Source organism: Elaeis guineensis, chromosome 1, assembly GCF_000442705.2.
Source record: "Elaeis guineensis isolate ETL-2024a chromosome 1, EG11, whole genome shotgun sequence".
Lineage (NCBI taxonomy): Eukaryota > Viridiplantae > Streptophyta > Magnoliopsida > Arecales > Arecaceae > Elaeis > Elaeis guineensis.
The window spans coordinates 13,348,644-13,367,297 of NC_025993.2; the positions used below are offsets into that span (position 1 = coordinate 13,348,644).

General features: G+C 37.3%; 1 protein-coding gene across 1 annotated transcript; it reads right to left on the reverse strand.

The window, feature by feature from the left end:
- Positions 1-1,450: 1,450 nt before the first annotated feature.
- Positions 1,451-17,945, reverse strand: LOC105038050 (magnesium transporter MRS2-F). Its single transcript, XM_010913741.4, has 6 exons — positions 17,363-17,945; positions 16,459-16,674; positions 8,732-8,860; positions 7,872-8,017; positions 3,417-3,552; positions 1,451-2,014 (listed from the first exon to the last, which is right to left on the reverse strand). The coding sequence occupies exons 1-6, from the start codon at positions 17,879-17,881 to the stop codon at positions 1,736-1,738; spliced, it is 1,425 nt and encodes a 474-aa protein (XP_010912043.2). The 5' UTR covers positions 17,882-17,945; the 3' UTR covers positions 1,451-1,735.
- Positions 17,946-18,654: the final 709 nt, after the last annotated feature.

Here is an 18,654-nt window from a genome sequence, read left to right on the forward strand (position 1 = left end):
ATGCATATAGTTTCACATACATGGCTCAAGTTCAGCTTAATGCTGTACAGGCTTAAATCAGGTTGGCTGACATCAATTTCGCCGGCTAGGTTATTGCAATGGGAATTTGTAGGTGCCTATGCTTCCTCACGAGGAATGCGAATGACCTAACCCTTATGTTCTTTTTGATGCTAGTCTATTCCACAAGTTTCTCTACTGAGGTACATCTGTAAGCATTGTTCTATGAAAAATTACTGGGAAAATTATTGCCTGCGATCTTGCCTTCTAAGGTCGACCATCTTTTCTTTGACCAAAAGGTTTAGGATTTCAATTCAATCGATATAGTTCTGAAATCTTGATATAAACGACAACGCAAATGATTTCTTATCTTCTGATGAACTGTATTAAATAGCCACTTATGGCAGCACCTTTAATATACATGCATATGGGATATTCCTCTCACTAATGTATTGTGGGTTCTATAAGGATGTAGGGCTGCTGATAGCCATGCCAACCTGAACAACATTAGCTGAAATAGTTAATGTTCTATAAACAGGCATTGCACTGCTACAGTATGGTTTCCCTACTCCTGCAGTGCATCCACAGCTGGATAATTTTCACTAGACTGCAGAGGTTTCTCTGATGTCAATAACTACAATGATTCTGCACTTGAACTGTTAAATTTCACGAGCAGATTTGAAAATTATTAGCCTTTCAATCTAGGGCATTCATAAGAGTTCTCATCAGTTCCAGGTCAAATAATGCAACTAATAAGTTTCTAATTGTTGTAACTTAGAGCTAGGTTTGGTAATGGCGAAATTGTGATTGTTTTGTTTGCCATTGTTGCATCTGGGGGCTGTGATTCATGACGAGAGTCTATGAGTGCTCGTGGAAGGCTACCAATGATCAATTAATAGATTGCAATCCATGAATTTGCTAAATCCCAGCAGTACAACCTCTTTTTCCTACAGTCTAGGGCTCAAGTTTCTTTAGAAACGCTGAGCAGCTTAGTACATGGGATAATGTTCCGCTGTGCATATGTGAGGAGAGCTTGATATTTATCTGCTTGAAAGAAATTGCATGAAACCAAAGAACTTAATAGCAAGTGTTTTAATTTGTAGCCCCACCAAAAGAAGATCTGACATACTGCAGAGATTAATGGATAACTCTTTTGTAGGACTACAATCTCACCATTTTTTCATAGATAAACATCTCTTGGCCAGGGCAAAGAATTCCAACATCCAAGTAGCAGCAATCCTTTTCTCCGTTTCAATAAAATTATAGAAGGATTCGATTCTGAGGATGGAAAATTTGATTTTTAAGAAGGATTTTGACACTTCAGGATCGCATAATCTTAAAGCTGGGATTGTCATGATATGTCACTAATTTAGCGTATATCACAGCCTCAACAAAACAGCATGATAACAAATTCAAAATATTCAAACTTTCAACAACGAAAAACTAAATCATGTAACAGCACAATAAAACACAATCATTAATTTTAATTCTGACAACAAGACCAGTAATTACATTTATTTATTATACTACATAAATGTTCAGATACAAGACAGTTAAAATATATAAACTTATATAATGCTTCATCATTTTTTTGGGAGAAACTGTAATTGAACCATCAATCACAGGACAGAGCTTATTTTTCAATTGGCCATCCTGCTGGAGTTTACAGCATGGTCTCAAGGTGACAGGTGAAAAGTACCTTCTGTCTGAGCTATATGCTCACTTAAAAACTGGGATATCATTGCAGCAGTCCACTTTTCTTGCCCCATCCAATAGCTAAGACATATAGAATAATGCAGCCACCAATGGTGCCACAGGTGGTTTCCCAGAATTTGATGTAGGGAGCATTAAAGAGATCAATTGTGATATTCATACCAAATATACCTACAACTACGACACCAGCAGTGAGTACCATGGTTGCAGTGCTGAGCATGACTCCCATCTGTAGCAGTTGATTCTGCTTCTCATCCAGCATGATGTTGATGTAATCTTCAGTGTCATCAACATACTCCCTCAACTTGTGCACATAAAAGACACATGATTAGATGGTGATTAATGAAAACATACAAGCATTGCTTAAGGCCATCAGCCTGCAACTAAATCTGCAGACCCAAACACGTTCTATGTTCATATAACTATGGATTTAGTGTGGATGTAAAGATAGACCCAAGAAGCATCTCAGGTCCAGGATTGGGTCTAGCAAAAGTTTAACTAGATCCAAACCAACCCATTCATATAAGTAATTAGCTGTGGACTATCTTTTATGCACTGAAAATGAACCAGATCAGGACTGAACAGTGTGCTGGGTCTATAATGTATAAATTTTACAATTGTAACCTTCATATTTCTCATAAAAGTGATTAATTATGCTTTGAAACCACATCACTTAAAAATTGTCTTGAGGGCCTGAAGGGACTATAGCTAGCCAAATAGTGATGCATTCTTGGGAACTGGATCTAGACCTGCTCTGTACCTGAAGCAGACCTAATGATGGTAACATTTAGGCACAGGTTTTAACATATCCAGATCTGAATTGTTGAAATGAGTCTCTTATAGAACCACTCCTACCCAGACCCAGGTCTGATATGACTCTTGGATGGGTAGGGCTTAGGTTAAAATTAGATCTAAGCTCCCAAGCAGGTACACGTCTGAGAGACCAGGTTGGAGGCATATGAATCCAACATGAATAAACCACACGCAGTCATTACTAACTTTAAAAAGGAGAAACGTGATTTTTTATAACATTTTGAAAAGTTCCTACAGAAAAGCATGTCGGAGCAGTGGTAGTGTTCAGAGTTGTTTTTTTAGTCTATATTGCTGATGGACAAACTTAAGTACTAGGTTCTATGTTCTTCTCTGAGAAGGATACATAAACTGAAGGTAGTCTTCTTGGCTAGACAATCTACATATGTTTTTCTTTACCCAATAAATTTTCAAATAATCATTACTTGAGAATGAGAAAGAGTTCAAAAAAACACAATAATGAATTAAAAAACTACCATGTGTATGTGCATGAGCTTGTGCATGCATACACAGGACACAGCCCCTCGTGGACAGCATCATTACCTACCTCTAGCTAACATGATTCACTAGCAAAGCCACAGTTAAGAACAATGAAGCCATAGAAACAACATAGCTAGGACTGGGAATCTCACCAAGTTGTGATATCGATTTGCTGATGATAGTCATTGGAGAATATTAGTTGTTCATGAGTGATAGATTCCCATAAACAGTGTCTTTAGAAGAGACCAAAATTTCAGGTGTTATCCTATGATCAAATACTATCAACAGTTTTTGCAAAATTTACCTTCTACATTTCCTGTCTCATGAAGCCTGATGGTGATTATATCAAACTTTTAATGATATATGAAAATATAGCAAGATGATTAAATATTACAAAAAGGGGAAGTACTACATACATGGGATAGTTTGTTCAGAGTGCCATCAATCTGCACAAAGTAAGCCTCTAGAAGCATCTCCAATTCCTCAATGTTGGGTTTGAAACCACTTAAACTTCCATGGCTACTCTCTGACTCATCTTTGAAATCTTCATCCCTGAGTGCATACATTATTTAATGCAAGGAGCTTAAGAATAATGATCAAAAGGCATATAATGAGGAATTTTACTGAAATATAACCACGGTGAATTCTAGAAAGAATCTTCATAAGGATATGCTGGACTTCATAACCAACAATTTCAACACCAATCAGATAGGGAGCAATTTTAGTATTTAAGCAAGTTAAATTAAAAAAATAAATGAATAAATTACCAGTTGCACTGAACTAATGCAGCACAGAACATTGAAGAACGAAAGGTAGATGAAGAATCAAAGTTGCTAACCTTTTGGACAAGCAACCAATGGTAATATATACAGATATATGACAAGCAAAGAGTCAAGTTGTCCTTGCATCCCTTCTAGTTGCTTCAGATGTCAAAATTACATCTAAGAAGTGCAAAGCTGTGATCCCGAACAGCAAAACCAATATTGATGATTACAAACTCTACAAGAAACTACCCAAGTTACTCTTGCACAATTTAATGTAGACAGGTACAACCAGCTGGTGGTCATACAAGACAAGATTGATGTAGCAATTGAAAAAGGCTATTGCAATTTCAATCCAGGTCACAGCACACCAGAATATCCAAGGCCATGAGATACATCAAACCCTTGCCCACTGAGTTTAGTTTGAGTAGATATTCAATAAATGAATAAAGCCAGGTCCACATTTTTTTTTTGGTGGCTTGTAAGGATTTATTATGCTAATGGAGTCTCCTTGCTTAAAATTGTGCTCCATATCTGGCCCTTATTTGATGGGAAGGGCTTGGGTGATGATGATGGCAGTTATGCATTTTCAAATTTGTATAGGGTTGGTTCATGCCAATGTTGTATGAATTTGCCCACATTGTATTAGATATGCTAGTATGATCAGAAATACTACATTTACGAGCCACTTAGAGCTTAGGGTGAGTGGTTAATACTAAATACCCTCCTTTGTTTAAAGGTCACAAGGTCAAACATCATCAAGATCTTGAATTTATGGAGTTATTATAAGTGTGAAAACTAAGGAGACACTTTGACACGACAAAATGGCATGGAGGCTCTTGAAGTCAAACTTTTTGATCGTGACTTTAAACTTTTGGTTAGGAATTGTATCCAACCAGTATATCCATATATAATGCCTTACGTATAACAACACAAAATGATGAGCAAATGGAATCTCATATTGAACAAATGGAGTGACAGCCCACATTTAACTGAAACAAAATACCAGCATACATGCTATCATGCATCGGATCTGTGTATCTATGTAGCCATTTTATGTGAGAAAAAAATGAGCTGTGTGAAGAAAATAGATAAATTGATAAGGCCATTCCATCTATAATTGAAGTAATTGCATTAGAAATGCATGTTGCACAATGAAGTGGTTAAATTTGTTTCTTATTGGACTACTATTTACATTGCAAATCCATATGAACATCTGAAGTTAATAATTTGATCCATATATAGCTGGGACTAACCAAATTATATAACAGTATAATATATGATCATCATCATTCGGTTGTTGCTGCTTTTTTCAAGACCACTCACATCAGGAAAAAAAAAAAGAATTTGGACATGGACATATATACTCAAATGATAAGATTTTTTTTTTTTTAATATAGACGATAACCATTAAAAAGGATAAGCTGCCAGACAGATCACCAGCAGCAGGTTAACAGGAAACCACAACTTAAAAAGCTAAGAAAAAACCAATCATCTGTCATCCCTAGGTATCGTTGGATGTGGTTTGGATCCCCTCCCAGGCTCCTGGTTAAAAAAAAAAAATGTAGTTTACTCACAGGCAGTGACAATCCTACTACAAAACACTTTAGGTCAAGGAATGTGGAACGTCCCGAACAATCTGGTTCAGGGCATTCTGAGCCATGCCGACAGCGGACTATGATAGTTCTGGCATTCGAAATGAGAAATTTGTGAAAGAGGAAGGCAGAAACAAAAGAGAGGAAAAGAGAGAGAGAAAGGGGAGGGAGGGTGCGGGAGAGGCAGAGGCCACCAGAGGGCCAGAGGAGCGGCTCCACCCACTAGGCGACCGAAACAAGGTCTATTGGGCTCTTTTTTTTATTTTGCGATTTTTAAGTGAAGTCATCCCATTGCTGGCTTCACTGACTTCACTTAAAAATCGCATAATAAAAAAAAGGGGCCCAATGGATCCCTGTTTCAATCACATGGAGGGCGGAGCCCCTCCTCTGGCCCTTCATGGCCCTCCCTCTCTCTTTCTCTCTCCCTTTCTCCCTCTCCCCCACCCTCTTTGCTGTGTTCATATGCGTCCAACATGGAACGGCATGGGGGCATATCAAACCATGCCACCGGCTGATTAGTCTGACCTTTGGTATTGGCACAACAAACCTTGCTTTAGGCGATATATAATTGCCTCATTTATATCATTGGGATGAGAGTACTCTTCTGGAGACCGAACGACTGTTGAAGGAGGCTCAACAAATCTATCAGATCAAGAAGAAAATCCTCCATAATCAGAAAGATCTGGACATAGAAGGTTGGCTTTGGAATGGAGCCTAGTTCCCAAGGCATAGCATGGGGGCTGATTTTAGTAAAGAAACACTCCATCGAATCCTTTAGATCTAGAAAAGAAGGATGAAAATAGCACCTACTCTCATTTCTTCCACAAAGCTAAAAGAGAGGTAAACAATATTATTTCAACCGCAACCGTCAAGGGAGGTAAAGTCAATGGCAATAAAGATAGAAGTAGAACTACCTAAGACTAACTTATCCTTTCATGAGAATGGGGTCTCAAGATCGAATCACCAAACCTACATCCCCCATGAATAGGACTTGAATTGGATTTGCTGTGACAGGAAGGGATGCTCATTGTCCACTATGGATTCCACTGCCAATAGGTTGCCTTTGATCTGCTAGATCTACCGTATGAAAATAAAGACGGCGGACAGACGGACGTACGATGGAAAACTACACTAAAGAAAGTAGCCAGCCTAGCCTTTGTTAAAGCAAACAGGGGAGAAGGTGCTGGTCATAAATGGGGCTCACCAGCACCAAAAAGAATTAAGCCAAGGATTGATTGGACTATGATTAACCGTTGTCTCTCTCTCTTTCTTATGTTACTCTCTCCAAGTCTTTTGAGTTCTCTCTTTGCTGCTTGTTGTGGGAAAGGATCTAAAGGCACAAATAAGGGTCTGTTTTGTATTGCTTGCATTTTTGAAGGGCAATTTTCATTGAAGATAAGCACTTCTTCACTAATTTGATGTTGGGTAACAGATAATCTAGAGGTATTTTTTAAAATTGTATTTTTTGAAATCTATCTGGTCTCAATAGGGTTGAATCTAATTTTGGTAGATCCAAATCCAACTTTATTAAGATTTCAATTTGAACTAAGAACTTCAAGATGGCCACAAGATCATAAAATTAGGTTTGGTTGGGTCCATGATGAGTTGATTAAATTTAAATTTATCAAATTCACGTGCACTCCAATATGTCTACCCTTAAGAGAGCCAAGTTCATTATTTCTTTGTGGAAAATATGCAAGTGTTTCATATAAGCATAAGCCACAATCTAGTTTTAGCTGCAGATTTTTCGACTTTGGCTTCAGTAAGAAGCATTTTGTATTGATTAATACCAAGCACAACTTTTTTTCTAAAGAAGTGACCTTTCCTCAAAACTTTATAAGTCATAGAACTGCTTTTCTTAAGCAACACAGGACATGCCCAAACCTGTTTCTATAATTATAGGCCATAACTGCCATCTCCTGACATCCAGTCAACAATTATTACATTCCTATCAACATATGATATATAACTAATTTCTGTTCAATAGAGCAGTCCACACTCTTTTGTTCCAAATGTACCATATGAGACATGCTAATGACTTAAACAATCCAACTCACTTATAATTTTATGGTTATCACCAATGCACACTATTTGTTTCAGAAGAAGTGCCTATTTTTTTTTAAAGAATACTTTATAAGATGTAGAAATAATTTTTTTTAAAGCAACACGAGAAGCACTCCAAGCATGTTCCTATGATTATAGGCCATAAATGCCATTTCATGACATGCTGTTGACAATTATTACATGCCTATCAGCAATTGATACATAACGAATTTCTGTTCAAAAGAACAGTCCATATTCTTTTATTCCAAATGTACCATGGAGAACATGCTAATGATTTAAATAGTCCAACTCAGTTGTATGATTATTGTCATTGAAAAATGTATCCAGTTATGACAACCTTGATTAAAAGCCCTTTCGGTTATAATATTTATAAATCTTTATAGAATGTATGACTGCAATACTCTTATTTCTTGCCATTTCCAATTTACTCTAAACAAAACAATACAGTTACCTATCCTCCTCCACTTCAAATGAATCATGGTCTATATCAACTCTTGATGAAGATTCACCAATTCGTTGTTGAGCAAGCTTCTCTGATAAATACATCTCCGCCATATCCATGTCATCATCTAGTAAATGTTCAAGTTCATCCCTCACCTGTTAAACATATAATAGTAACGTCTTTTAAAAGATGATATATAAAAAGTCGTAGGAGGGGGAAGTGAAAGAATTATAATTTAACAACAGAAAAGAAAAAAGAGAAAGAAAGAGAGAGAGAGAGAGAACACAGCAAAGCAGCAATGTTACCCAGACACTTCAAAATCTTTTCTTTTGATGTGTCCAGACAGCTGGACTCCTAGACGCTTCATGACACTACACTTCAAATCAGCAATTCATAATGTCATCACGGTTGCATAACAACTTTTGACATTTATAAATTGAAGTTTTCAAGTCTAACATAATATTTAACAAAGGATTTATGAACGCTATCAAATTACTTGGCAATTGGTCCAATATGTTATTCACCATATCCATACGGTAGCACATATTCGAGACATTCTAATATAATATAAGCATGTCCCGGTGTCCAACATTTTGAAAGATCATGTTTCTGACTCTTCTGGAGACTTGACATTCATATCATGTCTAGGTAACATTGCAAACTAGACACTGATGCTTCACCAAGCAAATTACAGCATTAAAGATAATCCTCTCCGCTAAGCCCAAAAATGTTGATCTCAAATAGAGAAAAACCATCACCAATTCAAACAAGCATAACTAGATACCTGGTCAGGTTAAACCATTAACAGTTCTAAAATGTTGCTATATTGTGGATGTTGCATTTGACTCTATAAGAACTTGATTTCTTACCTTCTGCACACGCCCTGAAATTGCAACCAAACGACTCTTGATTTGTCTAACACGCTCAAGGTTAAGCGTACTGATTTTTGAGGTCAACTCATCCAAAGCAGGATATGCCTCTTGCTCTAGAGTCGATGTCTGAAATAAAAGAATCAGTAGTTCAGCAAATAGATATGGAGAGAACTATATCGAAATAGTGCTTGGTAGTTGTGTATAGATATCATAAAACTAAAAAGATAAAGTTAAGAAGCATATGGAGAATGAATGGTTAAGAACTATGTATGAGACACATGAAAAATTAATAGTCTGCATAAATGAGAGATAACAAAAGCATTGCAATTATAAAATGCCTGCAATTGAAACATCCATCGCTGCATGCAAAAGCAAGTCTAGCCTATACAATAACCAGATCTTTGAGATACTGTACATATCTCAGAATGCATGTCAAAGTCCAAGCATTGTCATGACAATTTGAAGCATTCTATATTAATTGATAATGGCTTGAAGGTTCAGACTTTAATATAAAGAATGCTTCAGATTTTAGCTAATGCGACTGCTGAGTCTACAGATGTCACAAAAGGAAGAACCTTTATTGGACTTATTTGTTAGTCTAATATTAATTATCTACACTTTGAACCTTAACAAGAACTTGAAGACATATAGGCCACTTCTTTTTACTAGATGATGTTAATTTTGAAATATTTTGAGATTGATATCACCTATAACTTTTACCATTACGTAAATAATAAAAGGAACTGGCTTCCAACAAGATAGATGTAACAATCTAAGTGCATCAAAATTGCAGAATTATTCTAGTAAAATAAATCAATAGATGTGTAAGCATGGTTAGCTGAACAAGGCTGAATAGTCTAGTTCACCCTATACCGAGCCGAACCGGTGCAGGGCCAAGTCAGTTCGGCCCTATTTTTCTAATTACACCCCAAACCGGGTGGTTGGTTATGAGCAGTACTAGGCCAAATCGCTCGATTATGCCTGGTCCATGGCAATTCAACTCCCATCACTCTTATTTGACTGACAAGAAGGCTTGAGAAGGCTCCTGAGAGCCTTCTCAAGTCATTCTCTCTCATTTCCCCCAAAATCTCCCTGCCCCCCCCCAACCTCTCCAAAAAAAAAAAAAGGCCAAAAACAGCAGCAAATTAAGTGGAAACATCTGATTTAAGGTAAGATGCTCCCCCCCCCCCCTCTCTCCTTTTTTCTTTGGTAAGCTTGGATATTCCCAAAATTAGAAAAACAATGGGAGATCATGCCAAAATTTTCAATTTTGGTATGATTTTATGATATGTTGTAAGTTTATGGATGATCTACGCAATGATACTAAAATAATTTAATTTTCATTAAGTATATAATTTTTATATTTAAAAATTTATTTTTAGATTAAAAATTATTAAAAAATAAAACTCAAAAAATAACTATAAAATCAGAATATTGTTTATGCACATGCAAGCTACTCTCAATGTAAATTTAGTGTTTACTTATGAAAGTTTTGAAGCATCATACGTATGGTAGCTTAGACCGAAATTTGAATAAAATTAAGAAATAAGTAACTTTTGATACATGTTCAAGGGCTTAGAAAAATATATATAGCATCTGTGGTAGGGTTCTATATGGATCTGAGCTCAAACTAATTTTTCAATTTTTTGGATTAAAAAAATTGATTTAAAAAATAATAAAAATATATAATTAATAAAAAACTGGTAGTGTGTGTTAGATAATTCAAAGTATTTTTTTGAAGTACAAAACATATTTTATAAATTTATGATAATTAAAATTATTTTTAATTAATTTTTTAAAATTAGAAATAATTAGGAAACATTAGAACTATGTATTATATAATTCAGAAGCATTTTCTAAAGTAGAAAATATATTTTTTTAAGGATAATAAAATTTTATTATTTTTACGTAATTACTAAACTGATATACTTGTTAAACATATATGAATGGATTCATTGAGGAAAAAGAAGGATCTAGAGTGTGATATTAGTTGGAATCATGGGCAAATGCTTTTGAATCGCCACCACTAGAAATATAATTGGTGCAACATAGAGTTCAACAAAGAAGGGATAATTAGGTTGAAGCAACATTTAGCTGATGGTTATCTCGATAAAGCTATGCGTTAAAAATATTCACAGGAGATTCGACAGCTGATGAAGAAGTATTTTACGGATTTCATAGGAGCGAAAGAGAGGATTATGAAGATGGAGGTGGAACACTAAGCCACAGAACTAATTCTTTATCACTTTAGAGAGTCAAAGGAGGCCTCCGCTTCAAATGACGAGGGCACAAATCCAGGCTGCCATTCAGGCGATCATGGATGATCATTGGCAGTTTGAAGTAGTTAGGCATCTGGCTTGATTTGGGCCATCACGCTACAAGTCGTGGTTGGATTCTGCAACCATCCGGGGAGAGTCAAAGTTCAAGAGGATCTGCTCGATTAGAGAGGTCATCAGTACAGACGCTAGCTATATTGCATATATGTTGGAGGCTTTTAGCAGTAGAAAGTAGTCGTCCAGAGAGATTTCATTAAGAGCCACCATCCATGACTTGGATTACGTACCTTCCCCATCAAGGATTCAAAACAACAAAGAATTGATGGTATGTTGAAGAAGGACCACAAGAAGGATATGTGACGAGCTACTGGATCTTAATTTCACTTCAATCATATCCCAGTGAATGCAGCAAGCAGCACATATTATCACTCTGCCTTTACATCCATATAGGTTATCAGTTCGGATGCAGATCTTTCACCACCGAAGGACATCTACGATGAGCTTTTTAACAACAACAAGAAGCTACAGAAATAGATTGCAATTGCATCACATCAAAGTAAGTAGCCTATGTATAGACTGATGGTGATGTGTGATGGTTGGACCGATCCTATCAAACGGAGCATCATCAACTTCTTGACGTAGGACTTGATGCTTGGGATCAGGTGCACAACACCATATATATTCTAAATTGATGGAACAAATGATTGATCAGATAACAGAGCAAAATATCATGCAAATTATCATCGATAATTGGCCAAATATAAGATTGCATATTTTCTGAATCCTATATGTTGCACATTGTATTGACTTCATATTGATAGATATTGAAAGCTTCGTAGGATGCAACCGGCAGTTGAGTCAGTACAGACTATCACTAGATTCATCTATAACCATATATTGGCTTTATCACTAATGCATAGGGAGAGAGATTCTAAGATCGGGTGTCACGTAGTTCACTATGAACTACATAACACTTGATAGCCTTCTTGATAAGAAAGCAGGTCTGCATCAGATATTTATCAGTGTTGAGTTGGTAGGAGAACAAATATGCAAGAACTGACACTGAGGGGGCTACTGTCAAGAACTTAGTGACGACGCAGATATTCTAGCAATGGACCGAGAAGATAGTAAAAGTTATTGAGCTTTTATATGAGGTGTTTCGAGCTATGAACAGCGAGAGATACCCCCAAATGGGCTTCTTATATCGCATGATGGAGAGGACAAAGCATTAAATCATGGTGGTAGATCTGAAACATGCCCAAGAATACATCGGCATCATTAAGCAATGGTAGGACTACTAGATGGGTAGGAACTTGTATCTAGCAGATAAGCAAGAAATCAAGAACGCCCTAAAAATTTCATTGTTCTTATACTTGTACAATTTTATTTAAAAAATTATGAAATTTATCTACAGCTTACTACTAGAATTTGAGATTTGGATACACTATACCTAGAAAGACATAGATGAGGAGCTTCTGACCATCCTATATGATGTGATATATAAGATAGAGCCCGATCCAAAACTTACAATTATGTCTAGAAGAGATAAGTTAGGTTAAGTGGTATGTTTTTGTTAACTTAACTCTATCTTCAACTAGTAACATATTATAACAAATATATTTTTCATAGATGAAAAATGTTTAGGAAGGCCTTGGAAAGGTTGCAACTATCCTAAGCAAAGAAAACATGAATCCTAATCAATTAGATATCAACGACGACAACTCATATTTGATGTTACATGTCTACTAATATGATACAATCTTATATATAATTTTGCTCAATACTTTTGTAGCTAAATGGCGGATTTATTTTAGTTTATCAGTAAGAAATCTAAAACGAGTTGCCATCTGGATTATTTTCCAGATAGTCTCCTCAAGCAATTGTGAGCGTAATTTTTGACATTCGCCCTCATGCACAGCTGCATAGTAAGCAGAGGAACCATTGACACAGAGGCACCTCCACGACCTTGCATACATTTGTTGCGATCTAAGGTTGAGGCTGAAATGCATCAGGAGGAAGTTAAACTAAAGTACTCGAATCCGATGATCAATACTTCTATTCATAATGATGAAGATCCAATGAATAGCTTATGGGTCAATAGTAAGAGCTGGAGTTTGATGAGCCAAGATCATCTCCATGACCAACTAGTTTTGTAGCTACGGAGGCTAGGATAAATGCTGAGCGATAAGCAAGCAACATTCCATGTAGGCTTCCAATTGGTCAACCATAGCCACAAAGATCACTGGGGAGTCATTTATCACATGACTCTATATCGAAACATCCTCCCAATGATTTGATTGAGAATATTTAGACGAGGCCACCATGCTATTCGGTAATCTCAGATAGTAGGACAATATCCATCCTCCCAACGTAGCCAACTAAGCGATGCACAAGGGGAGGACAGGCAGCTACTTAGCACAGAGATAAAAGAAAAGGTAAAGTTGCAGCCAAATGGAAAGAGTGGAAGGCTCAATTCGCTCAGATTCAGAGATCAAGGAAAGCAGTGATGATAGTTCTAATGGTCATTGATCTAGTGACCACAAATGGAGCGAAAGATAGCAGACCATTGTTCATGTGACATAGATGCAGGATGGTCTTCAATTGACTAGCGAGTCCCAATTTACACATGCCATATAGGATAGAGACCACGATGCACGAGCTAGTAGAGCTCGCAAGCATACGATTGTATATAAACGATAAGCTCCTCGAGATTATTTAGGACAGATGCAGCTATAAATGACCTCACACTTGGAGTAGGATCCATGAACATATCAGATTTATCCTCATATTCAAGATCCTATTACTCATAGTCATAGATAGCTTATGATCTATACGAATATGGGTATTGGTGCATTCAAGGCATCGTCTTTCAGTCACTACTATCCTATGCAATCCAGAGCATCCTACAAGTCAATTTATTGCTGGCATATTCAAATGGACCCCTCTACAGCATACTATTAGCCTGAGAACACTCTCAAAGCCAAAGCTTCAGCGAGAAATCTGAGACTAATTACAATCCAGCACGCATCCTCATGGGAAGAGCATACAAAACTATAATATGCCTAGTTAGGGGGATGCATTGATGTTCTCTGATTATGCAAATGATCCAGACATTTATGAGCGATATTGGCACTTGATAAGATTCTAGATCTCAGTATATAAAGTTTAAATACATGCAATCAATTATATTATTTTGTGCTGTATCTTATTAATCGATTTAAGCATATTAAGGTTCGATATTACCTAGTCCTTGTAAAGTTATCCCGAGACTAGTCCTTGTAAGGCTATCCCTGGAGAAAAGTATCATGTCAAGCTCAAATTTGTGTCTCGCGCAATTAAGGCTGTATCAAATTGAAAAAATAAAAAAAAAAAAATTAGTGTGCTAGTTTGGAACCGGCATGCCTAGCTGTACCATGTGTCAGTACATATTGAATCGATAGCCGACCAGTGGGAGTCCTGGTACCGATTCAGCGAACCTTGTGCATAAGCATCATTTGAATGTGGTTCGATATCAACTAACAGCAAGTGCACGATAGAGTAGAACAATAAAATATTTCAAGGCTTTCATTAAATACATGAGCAAAATGGGGATAGAAAAACTTGCTGCAAATACATATGGAAGAGAAGTAACCAGCACTAAAAGTAGGCATGGCAAGAATAGTAGGTTCCAACCACAGTGTGAGCCTCTACAGAGTCAATCTCAAGCCTATATATATGTATCTTTGGCACAAAATTGATTGTTGATGCTATTCAAGCAAAGGCACAATTACATTATTTTTAGAATATATGAGACAAGATTACAGCTAACTGTTAATTCAATAATATGAATGAAAGATTTAGAGAAATAAGGGTATTAAACTTTGTAGAAGAATAAGGAACATTGGAAATGCAAATACATTGAAAAGTGGACATAGAAAAAAAAATGGAAAGATATTTCTACAGCATTAAGCAATCAGGACATGCCTCATGCAAATGAAAATTCTTTAAGGCAAATGAGGCCTGAAATTTTGTGCAATTCAGAATTTTAGTCAACAGAGTTCAAACGCATAATCCAAGCATAGGAGCAACAAGAATGTCATGGTGGATGTTCGTGAAAACACGCAAAGATGGATGAAAAATGAGTACATCAGGATCAGCATGAAGCCGCATCAATTGAAAAAAAAATGTCAACGAACCAACTATGGTTTTGTACTCTAATGATATGCGTTTGGATGTTTTAAAACAGTTTCAAAGGAGGAGGAGATTTGTACTTGTTCCTTCGTTTTAGCAGAATAGTGGAAATCCACCAGAGCATTTCATTGATATATGAAATGAATTACAGGCTAAAGAGAAGAAAGGAGAGATCAGAAAAGAGAAGGACAAAGAAAGCAAGAAAAAAGAGAAGAAACGGGGAAGGTGGGGAGCCCAAACCCAAGCAATCAAATAGTCTGAAATAGGCCCAACCAACAAAACTGAACCCAAGGAAAGCAAACAAATGATCCCCACCCAAGCCTGCTACCAAAGCAACTCAAGCACTGCCCGAAATACACTCCCAAAGCCCAAACAACAACTAGCCGAACCTAACATGCCTGCTACATCCAAACTTCAAATTATAAAAACTCTTGACACCGAACTCCAAACACTGCATGTGACCACCATGTTGGCCGGTTTGAACTTGTTGAGCTGGGCAACATGCTGAATTGTGCCATGACCTATGCCGCACAACTGTTAATGTCCCAGCTCCAATGCATCGATGTCATTGCCAATTGTCGTGCCTTTCCTTCGCCTAAACTGGCATAGCCACATCTCTAGCACCACACAGCTCCCTCACCGCTTGATGCTCTTCCATGTTATCTTCCTTGCACCCACCTCCTACACCAACTTCCACAGAGGGCCTAGGAGTCCAAAGAGGGAAAACGTAAGGTCTCTCTCAAGAAAGTCTAGAGAGAGAAAGACAACAGAGGTCTATATTTATTAAATGGTTTTTCTTCCTTCCCCTAAGCAAAAATGTGGCAAGCTACCCCACATTTCATTGATAAATGAAATAAGACAAAAACAGAAAACAAGAAAAGAAGAAGAAGAAAATAGAAAAGAAAACTAAAAGAAGAAAAGAAAAGGCAGGAAAAAGTTAACACTAAGAAATATTAAGTGACCCTAGTTGAGGATGAATAGTGTGAGGATTCAGTTAACTGATCCAAAATACTTGTAAGTAGGTTTGATAATTTAAGTCAGCATACCTGATATCTTAAAATAAACAGAAACAAGGTAAAATGACATAGGGACAATGTGCCAGAAAAAACTATAGCACAATTAATATCCATATGACAAACATTTAGATGGGTAACAGCTACAATGTGACAACTCCAAATATTTCAAAAAAAAAAAAAAGATTATCATGCACTAGTTTAGTGCAACCAAACAGCAACATAAATCAAAAAGAATTCCTTGGATTACAGGCAATTCACATACCTCAGATTCAAGGCACCTGCAAGCAGACTCAAGGCAGACTTCAAGTGCTCTGAACTCAAAAGGTAACACCTTAGTTCCCCCATGTTTGCATGCATCCATTGGGCTTCTAGGGCTGCCTTCTGGAGTTTCACCAGCTGACATATTATTCTGTTTAGTGATTCCCACTGATGCATCTTTAGCCATAGCCTCTCCATCCATATCACTGGACTCTGCAGCCTTTATATTGAACATTTATAAATTAGTGCCAATTTAGTTAGTCCAACTTTCATTGAAGTGAGAAGATTACTGTAACAGGTTTCAAATTATTAAGTCCAATACAGTAAACAAGTGTAACTTCATCTGAATAGTCAGAAACCATTAACCAAAATAATTTATAGGCTCAGTTAACATACAAAGAGTTATTGCATGTAAATAGGTTCTTTACGCTTGCATCAAAATCTTAGAACCAGCAATTCATGAAGAACGCAAATTTGAACTTCCATCTTCGAGATCTGAACCAAATAAGCTTATCCGTATAGAAATATCAAATATGATAGAAAGATCATATAGTGTTTAATCATTAATACATAATCAAACTGCTACTGCCATATCAAATAGCAAACGTCTAGATCAAATTTTTGGAAAATAAATATTTGGGCAACCGAATTTGTCAACTTAGACCGCAATTTCGTGACATATCTTCTATACCTCAGACAAATTACCAAAAATATAAAGCCTAGGCGAATTTTTCCCAGAACGGAAGGAAAACACCGGATAAAAATCGGACGAAGAACTTGATATGGTCTCAGTTATCCACTAACAATTAGAACATAATTTTGATAGGTTTTAAGAAAGGGAGTTATCATCTTATAACCAGAGGATGAGGATAATCATGATCTTTTTCTTTAATTTTACGAGGTGATACCTGCTGGGGAGCGCTGTAGGATCTGGAAACCCGGGATTGGAGATCCTGGACGAAGGGGACGACCATGGGGTCCTTGGAATTGGGGATGAGCACCTCGGTGGCGGTGATGATGGCCTTGATGTGCTCCAAATTGATCACGATAGCCCTCTCTCTCCCCAGGATAGTCGACGGGTAGGAGAGCAGGGGATCCAGGACCCTCAGATCCCGCGCCGGGAGCCCCGTCCGCCGCATGATCGAGTGCTTCCCGACCTCCTCGAGATGCGCTCCGCCGTCCGACACCACCAGCCAGGCCCTGCTCGCGGTGCCCTTGCGCCTCCCAGCTGCCGTGTGTCCCGGAGTCGGCGTGGCGCAGGCAGCCGCCGGCCGGTGGTGGAGGTCTCCTCGGGCGTCGTCTTCGGGGACCTCATCGTCTCTCTCCTGGTCTTCGCGAGGCGTTTTCTGCGAAGAGTAGTTTGTGAGGCGGGGAGGCGAATACTGCGGGTATCTTTGAAAATGGTAGGGGACTCTCAAAGGAGGCATGTGAATGTTCCCATTTTTGGATGGCGTGGATGGGCCGTATGATGGCTTGATGACGGTGGCTACACGAATGGCAGCTGGTGAAGGTTGGGTTGAGTTGGGTATTGGGTTAAATAATCGTTGTCTGCTTCTGTGAAGCGAATCTGGGTTGCATCATCGTTGTTTGGTTGGAAGAAAAATCATATGGGCGAGGACACCATACGAACATCACATGGGACGGACTTAATAATTTATCATATTTTTTAATATTAATTAAAAAAATAAATTAAAAAAAATTACTAATGAAATCATCAGCCATATGATTTAAAAAATATATAATATTTTTTTTTCCTTATTTTTCGTACATATCTTTATCAGTACATGCTACATGGACATTCGATACACATTAAACAAATTGATGATCAAACAAGTCAATACATACTTTAGGTAAATTGACATGTAATTTTTAGAATATGAAGTTCACCAATACATAATATATGGCTATGTGATTAAAAAAAATAAAAAATTTTGTCTGAATCGAGACATATGAAACACTGTCCTAAGAATGCGATTTGCCCCTACATCGGTCTTTGGTGATCTTGTTTCTAAGGTACAACGATCAGCTCAGTCCGATTCCTCTCATGAGCACGATTATTGGAGAGGCTAACCCAAAAATTTACTTCATATACTCAATTAATAAAAAAAAGTAAAAAAAAGAAAAACGGTCACTGTCTCGCAAGCAATAAAGAAAACAGAACATAAAAAGAGATAGAGAGATTTATTGTTTTCAAGGACTC

Bases quoted from the DNA above. Each gene is read 5' to 3' on its own strand.
- LOC105038050 (XM_010913741.4), bottom strand. From the start codon at position 17,881: ATGCCTCCTTTGAGAGTCCCCTACCATTTTCAAAGATACCCGCAGTAT. The intron at 8,861-16,458 runs GTATGTGAATTG...CTTTTATTTCAG, and splicing joins GCAGGTGCCTTGAATCTGAG to ACATCGACTCTAGAGCAAGA. The intron at 2,015-3,416 runs GTATGTAGTACT...TATGTGCACAAG, and splicing joins CTCTGAACAAACTATCCCAT to TTGAGGGAGTATGTTGATGA.